General features: G+C 38.7%; 1 protein-coding gene across 1 annotated transcript in view; it reads right to left on the bottom strand.

Moving 5' to 3' along the window:
• Positions 1–7,580: 7,580 nt before the first annotated feature.
• The window catches only part of arhgef39 (Rho guanine nucleotide exchange factor (GEF) 39), a 52,676-nt gene continuing 38,310 nt past the window's right edge, over positions 7,581–21,946 (bottom strand). The window contains exons 8-12 of the mRNA XM_026922750.3: positions 17,667–17,896; positions 13,208–13,296; positions 10,186–10,315; positions 9,904–10,013; positions 7,581–8,345 (exon numbers count right to left, since the gene is read on the bottom strand). Of these exons, the coding sequence (XP_026778551.3) occupies positions 8,306–8,345; positions 9,904–10,013; positions 10,186–10,315; positions 13,208–13,296; positions 17,667–17,896 (599 nt within the window). The 3' untranslated portion in view covers positions 7,581–8,305. The remainder of the gene's footprint in view (positions 8,346–9,903; positions 10,014–10,185; positions 10,316–13,207; positions 13,297–17,666; positions 17,897–21,946) is intronic.

Genomic DNA, 21,946 nt, shown 5'->3' with positions numbered 1-21,946 from the left:
TCACAGATGCGAGATCTGAAAAGCGTTTTGTTGAATTTGTCCTGATTCCAATTTCAAAAGCAAAACCCTCCCACTAGTTGTATCCACTTGGAAAAAGTAATAATGTGAAGATATACAGTTTTATTTCTTTCTGATAATTCCTGATAACTAACTTATAAGCTGATATGTAGTTCTGATTCATTGGGAGTTACTCTTAAATATGAATTGCAATGTCCTCCATTTGACTCAGAAACATCCATTTATCTCCATGTCATCATTTTCCAGTGAGGCAAAAGAATGGGATGTTAAGAGAATAGTTCATGTAGCTCAAACATTGTTCATGAGCCAAGGCAAGTTTGGTTTCCAACATGAGCTTCTTTTGGTTTGTGCTGGAGCTTACAATGCTATGGTGCTCAAAACTTCATAGATTTCGTTAATATTTTACCTCCAGTGCAACTAAAGAAGCAAACTTCAAACACTACGCACGTTTTTTGGCTGATGGATTATATTTGAGATAATGGGATACTGTGTAAATTTCATTAAATCCTGCTGTCTTCAATAATCCAAGCCACAAATCAATGTAAGGTTATATGGCATCTACTAATATTTGCACGCAGTGAAGTAAATCATGTTGTTTTGCACATGTTGTTTTTCTTTAATGTCTTTTCAGTACAAATATAAATCGGCACACTGCTCACATAAGAACGTGGACATTATGTTAATAGTAATGATCTGTTTTTCTCCGTAATCACTTTCCATGAACTGTTACACTTAAGTAACTTATATAATTTAGTCTTGTCCTTACACACCCACATGCAGAGATATCAGGCTGCAGGGAGACACTTTGTGGTGCCTCTGTTATTTCTAGACTGGTTTATTTCATCTTTACCTCAATGTGCTGCAGTGCAGAGAGCCAAGTATGGTGTCATCTGGCCAAATTTTTTTTTTCCCATTATCCAAGACAGTCTATCAGTTTGAGACAAAATGCGATTTACTATTGCAGAGTGGCACAAACTGTTGTTACCCAGAAAATCACTTCTGTAGAAAAATCCTCTTTCTCTCCTGTCTTTTTATTGTACTGTGGTTATAAAACAAAATTTACACCACAGGGCTGTTGAATTGAAGGTGATTCACAAGTCCATTCTCAGGAACTTGTATTGCAGATGCTCCACATAATCTAAACCTAATAATATACAGATTAAAAACATGTTGTTAGACAAAATGAAAGCAGAATTATGGTATTCATGGTATATTTGAACAGGTTTCCCTAATAAATAAATCTGACAATCAGATCAGGGCTAGAATCCTGAACTCCCACTTGTGTTTCCATGTGACAGACATGAGCTTATTTACTAACAGTGAACTAGCCGGCTGGCTACATGCTTATGTTGCCTAAAAAGCACAGTTGTACAGTAGCAGCAAACATCGTCTTTAAACTTCAACTCATTTTTGTTTGTACTGTCAATAATCACACCACAGTCTTTCATTGCTACACATGATGGAACTGAAAGGCCACCTAGAGTACAAGTATTTCTGTCTTGTCTGACTCAAGTATGAGGAAGTTACTCAGGATCCAGTGTCTAAAGTCCTTTGCACGTTCTTTATTAAGCCGGTGTCTGTTATCTGGATTTGCTGAAACATGCAGCTGTGTGTCATCAGCGAAGCACCGGATACCATTTTTATTATATATGGTTAGCATATATAGAGAAAAAGTATAGGCTGTAGGACGGAGCCTTGTAGAAAACATAGAGAAATGTTAGTCAAATTAACATGTGAGAGTAAACAAACACAGACAAAATATAAAGCAAGCAAATTGCTTTATTTTAATAGAGTTATAAATTAGAGACATGGACTACCTGTCCACCAAAAGAGGTAAAGGGCAAACCAAGCATGGTGACCTCTATCATCTATGAATGATTCATAAGCTCCAAATGAGAGAGAGAAGGAATATCCTGAGATGTGTGATACACTGTCATTTTACACATCAGGTTAACAAAATTGACACAGGTAGGAGTTAATCTGGTTACACAACAAATCATTGGTTGAACTAATTCACACAAGCAGGTAGCCATGCTGTAAACACTGCGATCCAGACTCTGTGGTCAAATATTAACATCAGACAGAAACACAGGCATTACTCTTCCAACAAAACAGCACTGCCACTCTGTGGCTAACTCGAGCACCACTAAGCAATCTTATGCAAAGTCATGGACGGGTTTTCTCAATGCGGAATCAAAATGCCTTTTCATGAACATTAAAACCACAAACGCACCAGCGCAGATGCCCTCAGATAGTTCCTGATAATGGCAGGAAGGAAGCTAACTTTTTCCTGTTGGCAGTACATTTGCCACAAACCTCTGTAAAAAGAGACAAAACAGTTCAATGATGTGATACAATTTTTTAAGCATGTTTGATGAGGTTGATGAATCAATAAGGATATGACAAAGTCGATCATGTTGAAAGCATGAACATCCTCAGCAGAGCCACTTTGAAGCAGTTAGTTTGAGTTAAATATCTTATATAATGTCTTATATGTAGAGTTAATTATTTTATAGAATCTTATAATAATATAACATAATAATAATAATAATAATAATAAAATATATAGTCCAAATATTCAGGAACCTTAATACATTAGGTTAATACAGTAATACATTAAGATATTTTATGCTAGGGATCATGTCTTGAGACTTGAGAGCAAAGTTACAAATACAAATCTAAATACACTGACTAGTCAAATGATAGTCCCTTTTTTCCCCTCATTAAAATTCAAATTTTAATCTCTTTTGTAAGTACTTACGTTCTCGATTCCCCTTTAGGCCTAGGCCTACTCTCCATTAGCACACAAAGATATGTGAGATACTGTATGTAAAGAGAAAGTAACTGTGTTCTGGGTGGCACAGTGGCGCAGTGGTTTGTGTTGTTGCTTCACAACTCCAGGGTCAGGGGTCGATCCTAATCTTAGGTTACTGTCTGTATGGAGGTTCACATGGAGGTTCCCTGTGTCTGTTTGGGCTTTCTCCATATTCTCTGAGATTGAGATGCAGTGATTTTGCAGTCAAAGTGTACCAATGTTTCATCTTGCTCATTAAAAGTCACATACACATTTATTTTTACAGCATTTGGCCCTATGAACCTTTACAGCAGTCATCTGGCCCTTTTTTCACAGGTTACATTGATCAGATATGGTATTTTTTCGAGTGCATGGTTTAGTCTGGTGAAGTACTTTTTGATATGCAAATGATCATGACAGTTCAACGAATATGTAAATGAGCCTAAAACTCATGTACCACAACCACTGTAGTGCCACCTTGTGTCCAGTGTTCCCAGGATAGGCTACAGATCCAACGAGACCTTGACCAGGATAAAGTGCTTACTGAAGATGCATGATTTCTGTGGCCACACTGGTCTAATTCAATAGATTCCTCTTTCTCACTCATTTTAAAAATTACAATAGTTGACACATGAAAAGTGCTTTGTGGCCACAAAGTGGATCTTGAGAAACTTAACTCACGGTCTGAATATATTAATTTGTGGAAAACTTTATTAAACAACCACCTCAGCGTCTCTGTACAAATCTGATTTATATATATATATATATATATATATATATATATATATATATATATATATATATATATATATATATGTATATAAACAGACCTAGCTAAAGCTGCAGAATCTAGTAGTTCTTTAGTCAGTGGGGTGTTGAGACCCCCCTACAAGCAGCAGTATAATCACACACCAGCCGCTGAGCAATTACAGTTTGTTCTTCGATGTTGCAAGTCTCCACCTCTGTGTTCACTGAGAAGCCCCCCTCAACTGTTGCCTGCCCAAGAGACAGAAGTAGGAATTTCTGACAAAAAGCCCAAAGCTCCAGGTAGGACTGACTCAGAATCCATGCAAGAACACATCTCGTCTTGTGTCCATGGGCTTGAAGGAAGAAAATGACTCAGTTTTTGCCTCAAGAGACAGGAAATCTGGACACTCTGGTCACCTGTAGCACAGCCAATAATAAAAAATATATAATCAGAGTAATGAAACATCTCATTCCATTCCATTTTCATTCATCACTGCTCTATCTGGTTTTGATCTACATCTTTGACATGGACTATAAAATCTTAATAATTGATGTACCAGCACAGACACCTCCCGATAACTGATCACCTTGCAGAAAATTCTGTACAAACCTTCTCATTCTTGAAATGCACAGCTCTGGATCTGAAAACATGTGAGCTGGGTCCAAACATGTCATCTGTCTCACAGCTGGGTATTTTAAAAGGCTCTTCTCCTGCACTTTTTTGACAATATTTGTCAAAATGTTCACACAGTCCCTCCTAAACCCGAGGACAGTCAGTTCTCCTACACTGCTGCTGGCTCTACTCTCGAGTTCCTGAGTATATAAGATGGACTGCATAAATGCCGTTTTACACAATAAACAAATGTTTGTTTTGTTTGATATTTCCTTCATAATACCTTTAGGACTGCTACTGCTCCAAAATGATCACTGATCATTAATACTGACCCTGAATTTCTTCTGTCACATCTAGTCTGATCAGTTGCTGTGAAGTGATCTTTTATTAAAAATAATAATAATAATAATAATAATAACAATAATAATATGTACTTAGACACAATCTTTACATTTGTCATTACTAAAATAAAAAAAATAAAAAACAGACAGCATTTCATGACTGTAATAGAGAAGACAGATTGCGATCCAGTGTCATTTACATATAGTGCAGTTACAGAATAGAAATTAACAGCTACCTTGTTCAGTAAAGTCAAATCTTTGCTGATAAATGGCATAACGAGTTCGTCAGTCTGATACTTGGTCAGGAAGGAGGTAAAGGCCCTGGAAACTGTCATGAAGAAATGCAGCTTGGCCACAATCAAGCAATCCTTTCTTGCCTCATTGATGGTGTCATTTGATGATGTTCCAGTGTCAGAAAACTGCTTTGCTGTCAATGCATCCACACACTTGACCATCACTGGCCACACTGCAGTTATCCTCTCAACCACGGGCAAGTTTTCGATCCACTGATGACCACAAAATGGGAATACACTTGTTTTAGTCACTGTGCAGAAGTCTTCCCTTCTTGCTTGGGCATTGTTAGATAATATGTGCATTGCCTATAGAACTTTTTCTAACTGCCACGCTAAAAATCTGCTTTCGAAAGCATTGTGGACGGTGTGGAAGCCACAACTACCAACCATCCTGCTGGGAAACACTGGGCCCTTCATCATCTTTAAATCAGGAGAGTGCACACACTACTGGCAAATAATAATAATAATAATAAAAAAGATTCAAAATGATTAATTTTTACAAAATGTCTCAAATTATACTGATCAGTCCAACAGTCATCAACAGGAACCAGTACAAACGATTACTTGTAAAATAGCATTTTACTTAAAGCACAAATTAATTTAATTAACCAAGATTAATAAATGCTACAAAATCCATGTTAATTTCTATGTATACTGATACTTTAAAACATTAAAAGATGTATATTGTAACATTTGGTAATCCAATGTGAAAAAATGAACTAACAATGAACACTAGTATATTTATAAATTGTCGTAACCAAAAATCACTGTAAGAAAATATTGTTCGTAAGTTAACAGAGTACAAACTGAAGTGTTTAAGCAGGTCCTGTGCAGTTGCTTGGCCCATAAACTGTGATCTGAAGTACCTTGACTGAACAGGTTTATTGCACCAGTATCGCACACGAAGGTCCATGTGCTTGGTCTTGGTTGTTTTGTTTTGACTCTCATCAACCATACCCACAAATGCACTTTTATTTACTGCTCTGGCGAGTGTTTTTTTTAATGTTCAGAGCCAAACCGAACCTGGTGATGTAGGCAGTCTTGTCTCGTCCACATGTGAAGGTCTTCACAAGCTCTGAGTTGGGAAACATTGCATTAATGTTGCGGTTAGAAATGTGAGAGTGATGATTCGCCACTGTCCATAATACCCAGATAACCTCTGCTTTCAGTGCTGGCATGGAGCCACAGATTGACTGAATGTCAAATGATTGCTGGCTGGAAGTTGTTGCTTGTACACTAACAGTTTCAGTAGTAACACTGCATGCTGGGTAGACTACCTGGGAGCAACAGAGAGCGATAGGACTTTGCTGACAAGCTCGCACATATTGCTTGTGCTTTTCCACGGCCTTAACACCCACAGAGCCAAGTTTAAAGCATTTCTCACAAATGCTACAGCGGGCTTCCAAATCATTTCCCGGTGCTTTTTTTAACCAATCCAAGAATTGATTATTTTTGAGCCACTTGCTGTTAAATTTACATTTCCCCATTACTTCATGTCCACCTCAGCGCATCCCGTACCGCTCTAGCAGCTCTGTGAGCATGCAAATCAGTTACCATAATAATCACCAACCAATCAAAAACATGTTTGCTCCAAAATTTAAGACCTCAGTGAACGATTTTTAAGACAACAACCCCCCACTATTTATGATATTTAAGACCTTTTATGGCCTTAAATTTGTTGAAAGGGAATTTAATGCTTTTGCAGGCTTTGCAGGCTTTTCAGGGACTCGAGGGTACCCGGCACTTACTACAGGGAAGCTTGTGCTTCTGTAGTAGTAGCTTCTTCAGGACACCCTTTGTCAGCTATCTAGGTACATAATATGAAGATGATTATCATAAATGACACAAATGCCAGTGGTGTGCTATAGCATTGTACACATGGATAATCAATAGAAGTGCTTGAAGATCTCACTGGTAAACTAGTGCCTCATTTAATTTATTTATCTTGCATTTTAATGATGTAGTCTTTTATAAAATTCCTAAAAAAAAATACAATGCAGTTCAGAACAATAAACAGATTTTAAATATTTTTAAATATTTAAAATAAATCTGATTAAAAAGACTGATATATTGGATGTCTGATTTAGTTATGGGTGCCATATTAGCTCATTGGGTAGCATTTCGCACATTTTCCTCGGGTCTGTGTGGGTTTCCTCCCACCTCCTGCAAACATGCATGTAATTGCACTAGCTACTCTAAACTGCCCCTAGGTGTGAATGTGTGTGTGAATGTGTGTGTGTGCATTTTGTCTGGTGTATTCCCACCTTACGCCAAGTGTTCCCAGGACTAACCACTAGTCCTTCAGGGACCCAAAGATGAACGAATGAATGATTAATATTTTATTTATTTAAACAAAGTAAAAGAACCTCACACTTGCTTTTTTTCCCCAAGGATTTTATTGTTTAGAAGTTTATAATGAAGAGTCTAAACAAGGATTTATGTCTTAGTTCAGCATTGTGTACATAGTTGGGTGATTACATTAACCACAAGAGGGCGCTTTTGGATATGTAATGCACCACAAGGCATCAGAAAGTTCTCCCAACATGCTAATAAAGCAATATAAATGATTAAATGATAATAACATACATCCAGAACTTTATCTGTGACCAATTTGAATATGATTCAATATGACTTTTTTGATTAGTTCAGTGTTGGACAAGGTCCGGTTACCTAATCAAACCTACCACATAAAATGAGCCTAAAACCAAAAATCTTACACAGCCTCTAATATGAAACTTATAAAATGCAAATTAAAATTGTAATCACATAAAGAGTCAAAGGGATTTGACTGATTCATATAGAAACGATTAAACTATTGTCCAGTGTAACAGCTTTCAGTAACATTAATACACCTGGTAAGAAGGGAGTATTATGAAGAAACACATTATAAACATTACAGTAATACAACACACAGTGGAAATCAGTGTGTTTGCTTGCAGATGCTGATGATTACATACTATATAATATCACCATGATTCACAATCAGTACAATAACTTGTCCATACACAATCGATAGTAAAATCCCTTCATGCACCCACTTTATATTGCACATCATCTTTCTTCCCCAGTAATAAGAATACATGATGTTATGATGTTATAAATAACTGCAGGAGTGTAGGTTATTAGTAGCTATATGATACAGAGTAAAAATATATGATACATATAAAAGCAGCACTGCTTAATGTGTTCAGCACTTAAAGATTTGTGCCTGTAGCATCTTCAGTCGACAGCATTATGCATGATGCACCACACAACATAAAAGACAAATAAAACGCATTCGTAAATAAGGAACACAGACACACTTTGTTCTTTGGCATTTAGGAGTAGAAAGAACAGAAATAAAACATTTCAGAGAAAATCACTCTTAAAATGCTCGAATATGAACTGATAGCATTCTTTCAGTAAAAATGAAGCTAATATAGTATATGGATTATACCAGTCTCCTAGCAGTACCACCAGTTCTCTCAGTCACGCCCGAGAATTCAACATCTGCATCGTCTTACAGAATGATGCAGCTCGAGCCGGACGATTCCTGGGATCTGTGTGAGAAAGATGTACATCTGATTACACTTCCAGAACCTTCATAACAGAAATACCAGCAAATAAAATAATCATAAGGCTGAAATTATAAAATAGTGACTCACTTTTCACCCAATACTCTCCAGAGAAAAGTTTAAGTAGCCCTTGAATCACAAGTGCTTCATAAAAATCTTTTTAGGCACGCACCAATCCTTCATTTTTGATATGATACTAATATCAGAGCTCTGAGTCATGGTCTTTTTGCCATTGCTTCATTTCAGCTAATGATGAGCACAAGATGGAAATTAATGATCTTAAGGAAGCTGCTTGAGTTTGCATAAAAAGATGATTCACAAGACATCAGGTCTGATCTGATAACAAATCAGGCATCTGAGGTTTACACTGGTCTAATTCTATACGCAAAACTGGATTGGCATGGATTGGAATTACAGCTATAACTTCAATTAATTTTTTTTTCTTCAATGCTATTTGAACAATAAGGTTAAATTACCAAATATAAAAAAATATAAAATACAGACCTGTAAATAGTGCTGTTAATATGATACCAAACATTCTGTATCTACATTTTAATGCAGTGTATCTGGTTCGGAAAATTCAGGAATAAAAAGCTCTAATGACTATAAATATATATCATGGTACATACAATATATGCCTATTAAATATCTAATATTTAAATATTTTGATTATATTCAGGAAATACATTTGTACTGCCATCATACTGATATAATACTGATATTGTGATGAAATATATTTCATTATTACTATAATAAATACTAATGTAGCTAATTTTATGTTACAATTTTGTACTGAAATTTTAAAACTGTAAATTGTTCACTTTTTTTCCAGATTTTTTTTGGCTAAATACTTTTATTTAATGTCTATAAAAGTTTTCCTGATGGTGTATCATAAAAATATCTTCAAGTATCATGATATGTTTTTTTGTGAAAAAAACATGAATGTCCCAAATAATTTGGAAGTTTCTGCCACTGACACATTTTAAAGCAGGTCTGACATGAAATCCAAAAGGCTCATGGGAAAGTGTTCATGTGGTGTTATTAGAGACACCGCTTTTTCTGTCCTGATTCAGACACTGAAACCTTCAATATCAACCAACATTGATATCCAATCAAAAAATTTTTTCGTTAAAAACTTGTAAGCTTTAACATGATTTTTTTGTTTTTAAACTGAAGCTCTTAAAAAAAAAATACAGGGAAAAAGCCATAGCTAAAAAAACGTCCACTGCAGCTATCACAAAAAATCACTTACATATAAACATAATAGTGTATAAACTTAATTAAAATCAATTCATTACAAAAGATTTTTGTTAGATGTAAACAGTTTCCAGTTCAAAAAAAAAATCCAAATCCAATTCCAGTCTTTGCCATTTGTTACAGGATCAGATCAAATTCACTTATTTTTTCCTGCTGTCTGCCCAACCCTGATCCCGGGTAGCAGGTAAGTGCTATCTCTACGCGTTATTGTGTATTTTTACTCTTATGTTGTAAGGGTGTATAAATGCAAAGACTAGCATCATTCTTTGTGGATGTGAAAGTGTACCTTCCAGAAGGAGCCTCGGAGAGTTTCATCTTTTTGGATGCGCTGCCTGCACTCTCTCCTGCTGGAGGTCTATCGTTGCTCACGCTGCTCTCAGTCCCCTGTTCACTCACCTGCACGAACATACACACACACACACACACACACACACACACACACACACACACATACACACACACACGCTCAAAGTCTCTATGGAGGGTAACTGAGGATCGGCTGAATAATTCTCCCCTTCAGTTTATTTTTCTTTGCAGTGAAGTGTGTGTGATGGTGCGAGTCTCTGACCATAGTCCTCTTCCTGCTGTGGATTTGGGACGAGGCCGGTGCACTCTGCTGGCTGTGTGTGGCTGCGCGGAGCGGCGGTCGGAGGAGCTCCTCTCTCCTGTGCACTACTGTGTTCTTCGTTTTCAGCTTTCTGTCAGGAGACACACACAGACACGCATCAGAGTGCAAACTATTTAAGTATATAGCAACACAGATGATTCAATCAGCTAAACACATTTCTAATATATACGTGAGTTCTTTGGTTAAATGTTTACTTACACTCTCTCTGTGTGCACATATTTGTGTGTGTGTGTGTGTGTGTGTGTGTGTTGAAGGAATGTGTAGCATTAATTGACCCTAAGGGTCTCCTGTGAGATATGTTCAGCTTTCTTTTAAAGTTTCCTCTTCCTTGTCACCGTGCTCATCGATCTGTCAATGCACCGAGACCCAGACGTGAGGAAAGGTAAAAGGGTTTAGGCTACTCTTAGCAAGAATGCACAAAAACCTTTCCCAATTTCAGGACAAGATTGTATTTCGTTGGTATCAAAGATCATCAAACAGTCCTTGACATTAATATCTACTAATGCTAGAAATGCTAGAAAGATCAAATTTCTCCAGCACAAGCAATAAAACTAAACATGAGCCTGATATGAATAGCAGAAATCTGATAGTTGCACATGAAAGCAAAACACTGTATTTGCATTACTGATAATCACAGAGATTTGGATTCTAAAAGCCAACAGGCAGCAACGAGGCACAGACCAGAGACATCAGCAGTTTTATATAGTTTACTTTTTCTGTCAGTTTTACAATTAAGAATGCAATAAAATTATATACAAATGACAAAATCCTGGGGCAATTTAAAGTCACACTAAATATTCTAAGAAAATTCATTTGTAAAGTTTTGCTGCACTCTGAAGAAATTGTGAAGATTAAAAACCTCAAGGAAATCACTTCAGTCCCGTCCCAAATGATCCCTCAATGCCTCCTTTTCGCTCTGTGCTCTAAACAAAACCTGAACAATATAAAAATCAGATAAATCTATATCGATATCTGTAAAGCTGCCTTGTGAAAATGTCCACAGATTGAATGGAATTGAATGGGTATGATTGGTCCCTGCTATTAAATGCACAACGTTATATAAGACAGTGCTACGGATATCAATGCAGACATCATCAGAGAGTGCTTTAGAGGCTCACAGGATGGTTTTACACATGCCTTTAAGTATGCTTATGTGTCTACAAGATACCACAGAAAATTCCACAAACATGACGTGCAGTATCACAGTAAATAGTGAGGGAGAGTAGAACTGTCTGCAAATGAACAAAAATAGAGCTGTGTCTCAAATCGCATACTAATGTATTACTCCTACATTTCTGAGTTTACAATTTCACTACTATGGTTAGTGTTTTGGTGAAACTTCTCATGTAGCCTACAAACCAACTGAAAAGTCTGCTTTCCATACCAAACTTCTGTATCTTCTAGATCATGGCTTCTCAAATGTTTTGTAGCCAGGGATCCATTAAAAAAATCTCTAATTTACTTCATGAATATATTCCAACTATTCAAACATTAGACACAGTATTTAAATGTATACAATAATATTTTGTCTATTTATTGCACTTTTTATTCTTGAATTTTCCTGTTATAGAATAATTTTTTATTAAAATTGTAATTAGATCCAGGATTATTCAACTTAGCCCTACTTGTTTTTGAGTTACTGAGGTTTAAATTTAAGTTTTTAATTCAACACAAGTGACAGTTCATGTAGGCTAATAACTATAAAACTCAATAAATAAATATTGAACTTGGATAATGTTGAGTTGTGACTTTCACCACTGTAACAAAATTTACAAAAATCATGGCTACACTTCCTGGACCCCACCCAGGTATGCTTTTAAATATAAGCTCATGATATGTGACTGAAGATGCAGCTCATGACAACAATCACAATGACAGCAAAGTTTAAAATAAAATCTAACAGAACATGTTTTTATGTTTAATATCTCCATGCTGCTGCATAGAGGGGAATATTTGTCCCAAAACAGTTTTACTAGTTAACATGGAAACTTGCCAGACAGAGATGTTTCGGCTCTGAACTTCCCTCTACTGAACATCGCCTTTAAACCACCAGATGTATAAAAGGTATATAAAAAAATGCAGCTTGTGTATCTGCTGCATCAGAGCACGCACTTGTCAACTATAACCCCGGCCACAGAGGGCGCTTGTGAGCACCATTTTCATGCCAGAAAGACTTTGGGGATGTGATGGGCATAGGAATATGTACAATTTTGCAGGTGTTACTGAGTCATAAAATGTGAGTATTGGTGGTTTGTTATTATACTGGTGTCCCAGGGAAAATGGGTCTGTGTTTCTGTTGTCTCTTGACACATTGGACACATCCATCAACTTATAATTCAATGCAAAAAAAAAAACCCACGATCTTAAGTTTTGGGTAGTTACCCAAAACTTAAGATCGTGTATTTTTTCTGCATTGAATCATTGTGCTTTAATTGTAGGTTGAATTTTAACAACTATTTGTTTTTTTCTCTCTCAAGCAGCAGAGAAATCAAAAGGCGCTCACTTGACTACAGCTCAACAGGTCATTTGCTCTATCTTTCTATTTCTCACAAACAAACACACCTTTTCCTCCTCCTGCGGCTCGCCTCTGACCTCGGCCACCACAACCTGTCCAGCTCGGTGGCTAATTACACTCCCTTGAGCTTGTGCTTTGGGCAGAGGGCCAGCGGCTAGAAGGCTCCTCACTGTGAGGCCTCTGTGCACCGCCATCACTCTGACAGGCCTATAAACTAATTAGCCTAGCCATGAGAGTCGGGTCTTTTCCCCTGTGAGGAGCTCGCCCTGATGCTAACCTCCTTGTGCCCCCACGTCCTCCGAATGAAGACAAGGTTGATGCTAAACTAGCCGTGACTTGCCTTTACTATAGGTTGGAGCTCTGGAGGAGGGGACAGAGAGAGAAAGGGGCTCTGAGGTTGACAATTAAGTCTTACAGTGTGAAAATATAGATGAAGGCAGCGCATACCCGATGGCCAGGCAAAGACTGCGGTACCAATCGTTAATGTCCTCCTGATCGGTGGACATGAGGAGCAGCTTGGCTCTGGAGAAGGTCAACTGCAAGAGATAAGGGAAGACAGAAAACATGAAAGAAAGAGGATGAACAATCTTTCTTGTCACTTTGTTGTTGAATTCTCTAATCTGATTGGTGTTGATTAATTTTACTTTCAGTCACAGACAATCTACAAGTTTAATAATAAACATAAAAACCTTGTTATTTAAAATAGTATAATTGTTGATTTGGTGAAGGTTTCTTTAAGGAGGTGTTTACGTAAATATCTGTTTATGGAAGGAGTCAGCAGTGTCAGCACTTTGTAACTGTCAGTAAGTTTTCTGCCACAGAAAAGCCTTCAAGACAGAGGACTTTGCAGTTTCTGGCTTCTTGGTAACATGACAATGTGTGTTATTATTATTATTATTATTATTATTATTATTATTATTATTATTATTAATTGGAAGAGAAAGAAAAAGGAGAGGCTGGTGAGGGAATAACTTGTTTCATGGGAGTTACACAACATTAAGTCTAACCATAAATGGTTAAAAAGCATTATGTGCTGTTCATTAATAATTTTAAAAGAGTAATTATTGGTATAAGAAGAATAAAACACCTCATTACATGAAAATAACCAAATTCGGGGTGGTAACAGTAACTCTGCTTCGTGTCTGGCTGCATCACACCGCCCCGCTGATGATTATTTTCCTGTAACAGAACACTCTGTCATGTTTTATTCCTTACATATACAAGTACAGAAGAGTGAAATCCTATTCTTCACATGCCCCAGCTAGTTATGAAGCTGGGGTCAGAGCGCAGGGTCAGCCATGATACTGCACCCCTGGGGCAGAGCGGGTTAAGGGCCTTGTTCAAGGGCTCAACAGGGGCAGTTTGCTGTTGTTCATAGCCTTCTGATTGGTAGCCCAGAACCATAACCACCGAGCCACCACTGCTCAGAGAGAAACGACTGAGACAAGGATCTTCTGTCGCAAAGATGTGCTGGTGACAGATCTCTAGACGGCTCCAGGCGCACATAACACTTTGTGCTCACTAGAGGGCAGCCCTGAATCACTAACACCAAGAATTTTCCAACACTACCTAGTGGCAAAAGAAGATTGTTTACACTGCCATTATTAGCCATGGTCTTCACAGAAATGAAGGGACATTAATTACTGAAAGTAATAGCAAGGGCAAGACAACATCTGTGGCCTTCTGTGCATTGCACATCTCCTGCAAGAACCGAGCCTAACCTCATGAATCCACCTTCGACCACGATGATTGTTCATGTACATTCCAGGATGTCAACTCACAAAGCAGGCCATCAACTAGAGAATAAAACAGCTGGAGGAAAACCAAGAGAGACACCTGTCGACCAAAGATGCACATTCGATGCTAATTTGGTGGCCCCCTGCACTTGAGAAGTTAGTTCGCCGTCTCTCTTTTCCTCCTGCTATCAGCCGGCTCATCCTCGGAGTCAACAGTAATTACCATCACTCATCCATGCTGAGGAGACTTTAGCAAGAGATTAGGCATGTCAAACAACACAATGGGTGCTGTCCAAGACCAAACAAAAGGCACGGGCTTTATCCTTGAATAATTACAAACCGGAACCCATTAGAGTGGATTATAATTGGGTGCCTGGAAAATATTAAATGACCTTTCACATTTACCTGGGGCCATCGGAACAGAGGAAACAGCGGCGGTTACCGGCGGCATATCAATAATCAGCTCTAATCTTTATTACAGCCAGGAACTGAATCCTAACGACGAGAAGACAAGGAAGCAAAGGATACTTGGTAAAAATAACGGCACCACCGTTAAAACTGGCAGAGGGGTATATCTTATTATATATTAAATAGATTAAGATTCCAAATGTACTATCAAAAGCGTTATCTAATTCCAGAGTTCAGTGAGTGAGGCACAAGCTGATGTGAAGTGCCATTTATATCAGGCGGCCACCACATGGGGACGGGAGGCTTGATTTATGCACACATTGATCCTGCTTCCATTGCGACATGGTAATTAGGGATTTGTCACGCAATCTGACCCTCTTAGGTAAGAATGACTATTTATAATGTGAACAGCGGCGCACGAATGCTATATTCATGGTGCACATAATTTTGCTTGATTATTTATACATCAAAGAGGTTCTGTCATGAATGCAGAATAATATTTAACAGGAGAAGTGGGAGACAAGGATAGAACTGAAAGATAGGAGAGAAGGAATAAGAAAAAAAAGAGAATGAAATTCTGCAAAATACAAATAATGTGGAAAGGAAATCTTCAGTGCAGTTTTTTTTTCCGTAAGAACCTCCTTCTCCTTTTACTTCTTCTTCTTCTTTCAAACTTTGCATATAGATTGCCATGGCATTTCCAGCTGTCAAATTTAATTTGGCTTTAATTCTTCATGGCATGGATGAGGAGGGGCCTGAGAGTGCTGACAGTCTCTTTCCCCTCTGGTCCAGGTAGGAGGTGGGGTGCACCAGGGATCGATAATGTGTCCTTATGAGAAATTACGCCTAATGCTATTGAGTATGCATTTGAGCCCTGGGTCGGATAACAAGCTAATGAAATGCCATTTCTTGCCATTAGATAACGTGCAGCAACAGCAGCCGCAAAGAGGCAGGCTGGAGTGGGGCTGAAAAAGAGAAGAGCAATAACAGTGCTTGAGGAAGATGTATTTGCTGGTACAGAGGATGAGATGGCTCTCTGCTCTAATCTGATGGAGTGGAGCGAGAGGGTTCTCTTATCCCATCAGGACAAGCGTTTAAGCAGTCCATCAGCGAGCTCTAAATGATGCCCAAACCATACAGGACATCACTAGGCCTCTCAGATGATCTCAGTGCATCTCCCATCTGAAATTATAGACTTGCAGTAGTTGATGCTTTGTGAGTATCAAATAATTTTTGTTTCCTATGAATCAAGCACAATGTGATATTTAATAAAAATTATGACATGAATGGAGCTTTAAATGCTGCCCTCTGCATCTACTACATGTAGCTGAACAAATACATACATATTGTTTCATTTTAAACCTAAAAAATAAAAAATGAATTTTAATTTAATAGAGCTCTTGAATAAAATAGTGATATTTTTTTTTTAAAGTTTACAAAACGACATAATTGAGCAGAGAGTAGAAGACGGACAATACGAAACCCCTCATTCCTGCATGAATATTGATAAGCGCAATGCTCAGACTGTTTGGTTGGGACTGCAGTGGTTGAGAGTGCAATACACTCAGCTGAATGTTTCACGACAGCACACGGATCATTTAGATGTAATTTGTCACCCGACGGCAACACAGGCCTGGAAAGAGATCAAGCAGCGAGGAGACACATTAAAGCTTGAACTGTTATGAGGAACCAGAGCAATTACAGAGAGAAGAATGATGCATGGAGCATTTTTGCTAACTTGGGGATCCAATCTGTCTGAAATCAATTAATCTTTTAACCTCATGTGTGCTGAAATGTTACACTTGATAGAGGGGATTTGGCAAGAATGGTGACAAATCTGAAAACTGCCTTATACTTAATGGAGAAAACTTTTCAGTATTGCTTCATTTGTTTTATGAAATTTCCAGAGTACTGGTAAATATGTTTTGGTAACTAGATGGTAAGTACCTGAACTAAAGTAACTAAATTACACTGAAATGCCAGACAAAGTAGCTAAGTGTGTAGTACAAACACTATTAATGTCTGAATTATGCTGAAAAACAGACAGTAAAACCAAGACATTGAACTAAATTTCAGCAAAATCACTGTCATGTTCTGGGTATTAAAAACAACTCATAAATGAAAATTATTTGAAGTAATAAGATGGTTACATTTCACTGTAATCTCCATTTTTAAGCAGGAAAGGTAACTGGAAAACTCTCATTTGGAATTTCAAACCTTCCTTTTAAACACTAAAACAATTCACCAGGTATGCCGTGTTTTTACCACACACATACTGGCAGTAATAGATTCAACCTGAATAGCATTTTAGTATTATTTAATTATGCCTTGGTAACTTATTACCCAAAATCATTTCCCTGGACGTCTGGAATCTGTACCACATACACACATGATTAATATCTAGAGCAGGAGTATTCAACTAAAATTCCTGAAGGTCCAGCTACATAAAATTCCTTGCTTACAAAGGCCTGAATATGCAATTAACATGACTGAATGGTGATAATAGTTACCTCCTAATGCTTTATGCTAATACCTTATAACTGCTTTCTTTTGTCATTAAATAGAAACTAAAGCCTTTCATTAAACCCAGGTCGGAATAGTGCTGTCTCTGCATCATACTGTTGTATATATTGTAAGGTATTTTTAGTTATTGTGAAAAGGTATTTTGGCTTTATCTCCACTGCAGCTTTAGCATTACCTAACCCTCGTACTGAAGTATGTACAGCAGTAGAGTACATTGTGTATGTTGGTGTCACACTCACACTGATGAGACCTCCCTGGCTCTTGGTGTGGCCAAACACTTTGTCCACGATGCACTCCTTAAGTGGGTAGACTCTCTGACAGGCCAGCTTGTCTCCATTTGTCGGGTGCATTGGACTACACCGTCTGGCCTGAACCAAGATGTCTGAGAAGAGGAAAAACATCTTGGGTTTGGTCTCCGTGCCTTTAGGGGGCACTGTTTTCAGCCAACCTTCACGGATATACCAGCGACCTGACAGACAGAAGAGAGGAGAAAGAGCTCACGTCAGGATCGAGTCCTCAGACTCATTAATATACTGACTTATCAATTTACATCCAACTTACAAACATCCAACATGTGCACTGGATGGGGTTTACAAAGCCGTAAAGAGGAAAATCCCAGACTCAGCCGTTGTAGAGTCTGCTCTCTGCTCTGACTGACTGGCAGGTGTATGATGGCTACTAAATTGGATGCTGACATTTTGCAAGATAAGATTAAATTTCACTCTCGCCACCGATTCCTTATTTGCCCTGGCACACCTTGAGATTGCAGCTGTAGCAGAGGGTTCAAAATGGATAATCTGAGCAAAAAGAAGAGCTTTCTATGATTAGCAGAGGGGCCGAGCAGGGGTCAAATTGCTTTTAAAATGCCACGGGTTTTAATATGTGACTACAATAAGGACAAGCGCGTGAGACTCTCAGGTGGTGTGTGAACATTAGATTTGATGGCTCCTGTAAATCGGTTAAATCCATTTAACTGGGCAAAGTCTGCTTGCTGCACAACAAATGGTGAGGTCTAAATCAGGAGGCCATCTCTGAGCGAAAAACTCAATGCTAACAACATCCAGAGACAATACTGTCCCATGTGCCAAGGGGAAACTCATCCTGTGGTAATAGGAGATAGATTACAGTTGCTTATGATAGTCGTAGTCAGTTATGTAACTACTGTGACTATAAGGTGTGTGCAATATCAGACGTCATTTCCCATCTGTCCGAGCATCTCCACATTGTCTGAAATGTGAAGGAAGCCAAGCTGGAGATCATATTCGGTGTTTTTAATAATAAAGAATTATTTTTCTGTAGTCAAGAAACAAAGCAAGACGCATCAAGGAGGAACTGACAGAGAATTCTTTGCAGTGTGTTATGTTGAGATTCTCAGCCTCACGAATCACATAAAGTCAATAATAATACTAGCATCAAGTCTTTTGCCCCGCCCACATGCGTATAGATATTTTTGAAAACACAGCATCCTGTCCACACAAAAACAGTATTCAGGGTCTCTGAAAACAGCTTTTTTTTTAAATACCCTCAAAGTGAAAGAAAATAGTGAAAAAGTTAGAGGAAACTAAGTTTTCACTTATTTTTGGAAATGCTACAGCATCACCCTGCACATACCCACTGCAGTTGTGTGTGCAACGAATGTGCCAGGATGCTGTTTATCATCTGACCAGGTTATCACTTTATGGTCTGTAATTTCTTATTTGATAACATGTTTGCAATTTAATTTCACTTTGTTTTATAATTAGACTCTTGTGCGTTGGTGTCAGAATATGACACACACTGTAATGCTCCTGAAATCAACGCTCTGGAGGTACAAAATAGAGAAGCAGCCAACACTTTGTTGAGCAGTTGTGAACCCAGAGTGGTGTATTTTCACTTTGGTTTCCTAAACTACCCGCAATGACACGTGCTAGTGGCACTAGTGGGAATTAGCCCTTGCTTCATCTCTACGTAAAGTGGCGATGCAGCAGCGCTTCAGTCCTTTTAATCTGTCTAGCTCCCATCTGTACAGTGTGCTCAAACAGATCCGGTTCCAAAGCTTTGAGTTTCATGCTAATACTTCCATCAATGCCAATGCATTTGCCATCTTCTACAATCACTAACTAGCCGAACCGAGTCGCTAGTGCAACTGTGTGCAACTGTGTCTCGTAGCTGCATTGCATTAACATGATGCTGAATGTAAATGGAAAACGATGAGTGAGAAAAGAAGCCCTTTGTTTTGTTTTTTTTCCAGGAGCTAACAATGAAACCTGACCGTTATCATTTATGTTGAATTTGTTTCTCCTATTAAACACCATTGTAATTACACTAGCAACACGTTCCTGTAATGTCAAGCAAAGGCTAACTTCTCACAGGAATAATGAAAATACAGCAGCAACTGAATCACTAAACGCAACATAAATGTTTCAATATAAACCAATTCCATGTGTTCCAGGGCGGAGTTTTTCATTAATATTATTGTTGAATGCTATCCGGGCAACAAATTAACATAAGCTTGACATCAGTGACCTGCTGAAGTAGCAAACATATTAAATCGTATTTTCTTTCATTCGAGCACTATCATTCTGCCAGTTCCTTTGTCTATGCTTTAGACTGACACATCTACGAAAAACTCTGTCTGCTCCATCAAGAGTGCGCAGTTCAAAGAGCAGGAACTTGGAGCGCCCCTCTCCATGTCGTATGCTTTCAACTCCCCCTGTCAAAGAGCACCTCTGCCCATCTACAAAGGCCCGATGAATTTCTGGGTGCTAAAGGTTGCACTACAAAGGCTGCCGTGTCCTCCTGATGTGACCGGGCCAAAGACTGGAAGACACATGAAAGCCTGTGTGCGTATGATGGGTGCTGGATGACACCGAGCGTGATCATTGTTAATTTGAAGCTGGACTTGGTTTGATAGGTTATACTTTCATGTTAGGAATCTACAAAGGCTTCGACGGAAAAGCTTTTCAAAGCCTGCGAAGCTACTCTTGACTCTTGAGACACTGAAGTTCTGTTCTTCCTGCTGAAATATATACATGTGCTCAAAGTTATGTCCTGCATTGGTCTTATGTAGAAAGAAGGGAAAAAAGACTTCAGGATACCTAATGATGGTATCAGCACAAGATGAGAAGCAAGGTTGTGGTTTTAATCAATGATTTGTTTTTTTTCTCCCCCTCAGTGTTCCTCTTTGTCCTTTAGTGTGTAAAAAGTGGAGAGATGAGCTGGAGCTTGTGGACAGAAGTAGCAGTAGTGGCGGCAGAGCGCCCGCTCATGGCTCTCAGGAAACAGACAATCTGTCTGCCATATCGATGTCCCATTGATTCAGACTTTGCTTCTGAGAATCGCTTGCACCCTTATCTCCATGCTCATCACTTAAAGGAAAACTACACCCTGACACACATTTTATATGTTTGTACTGAAATATTTGTGATGTGCTTAGTGATTCTGGTGCAAATTTGATTTTGTCGGTGTTCCTGTGAGACGTTAGCGGTTGTCTGTCATGCTGTCATCACAGAGGTATACTGCAAGCATAGTTACAGCTGTGTTTAACAGGAGAAAAAGTTGAAGTTTTGCAAGCTGAACTGTTTGAGCACAGTGCACAGATGAGGAGGTGAGAGAGCTGGACAGACTAAAGGACTAAAGTGCTGCTGCATCGCTAAATCCAGCTTCACCGCCCTCAGCAAGCAGTCGAACTGCATTGTGGGTAATGTAAGAAAACCATTAGCCAAAGCGAAAATAGACCAACGTGTTGTTGAAGATCACATGTTAGTTATAAAGATTAATACAGAAGTTGTTCAGGGTGGATTTTCCCTTTAATATCATAGATGCCACTTGCATCAGCCTCTTTTAGGCACTTAGAGTAAATCGTGGATAAAGTGTAAGTCTGTTGAGTTTGCTCTTTAAAAAGTCAGCAAGAGGTAGAGAAGCCTTAATGGACAAAAGCAAGGAGCTTGGGAGAAATCTAGAGGCCTGAAAATCCTGCCCAAGAGGGAGAGTGAGAAGGATTTTTACACTTCCCACATCCGGCTCTGCGTGAAACGAGACCGCTGCTCGTTGGGTATTCATCGCCAGCCTCGAACCACCTTTGTGCATGCGCACGTACACACTCTCTCACACACACTCTCTTTCTCCCCAGCTTGCTTTTTATCTGCCGGTCCACGAGATGAGGAGAAGCGCTAATTGGTCCTGGGGGAGATTGGCAGGCCAAGGCATTGACGACAAGGCCCTCTCAGTCTTTCTCTCGCTCCCTCTTTCTCTCCCTCCATCACTAGCTGTCTCTCTTTTGTTACACATGGGCATTCTCCCCTGGGACAAACAACAGGGGAAGAAAGGACCTCCACTCCACAAGTAGCAAAAGAGAAGAAAAGAGAGAGAAGTGATAGAGGACACTCTCCACCTTTCCAATTAGCACAGAGAGCTCGTCGATCCTGTCAATTAATCCTTGTGTCCGAATGCAAGACAAAGACAAAGACATTGATGCAAAGACAAACTCATCTTGCGTCAACGACCACGTCTGAAACAGCATTGTGTTCCAGCTTACTTC

This window comes from Pangasianodon hypophthalmus, chromosome 18, assembly GCF_027358585.1.
Source record: "Pangasianodon hypophthalmus isolate fPanHyp1 chromosome 18, fPanHyp1.pri, whole genome shotgun sequence".
Lineage (NCBI taxonomy): Eukaryota > Metazoa > Chordata > Actinopteri > Siluriformes > Pangasiidae > Pangasianodon > Pangasianodon hypophthalmus.
This window is presented reverse-complemented; position numbering and strand designations above follow the sequence as displayed.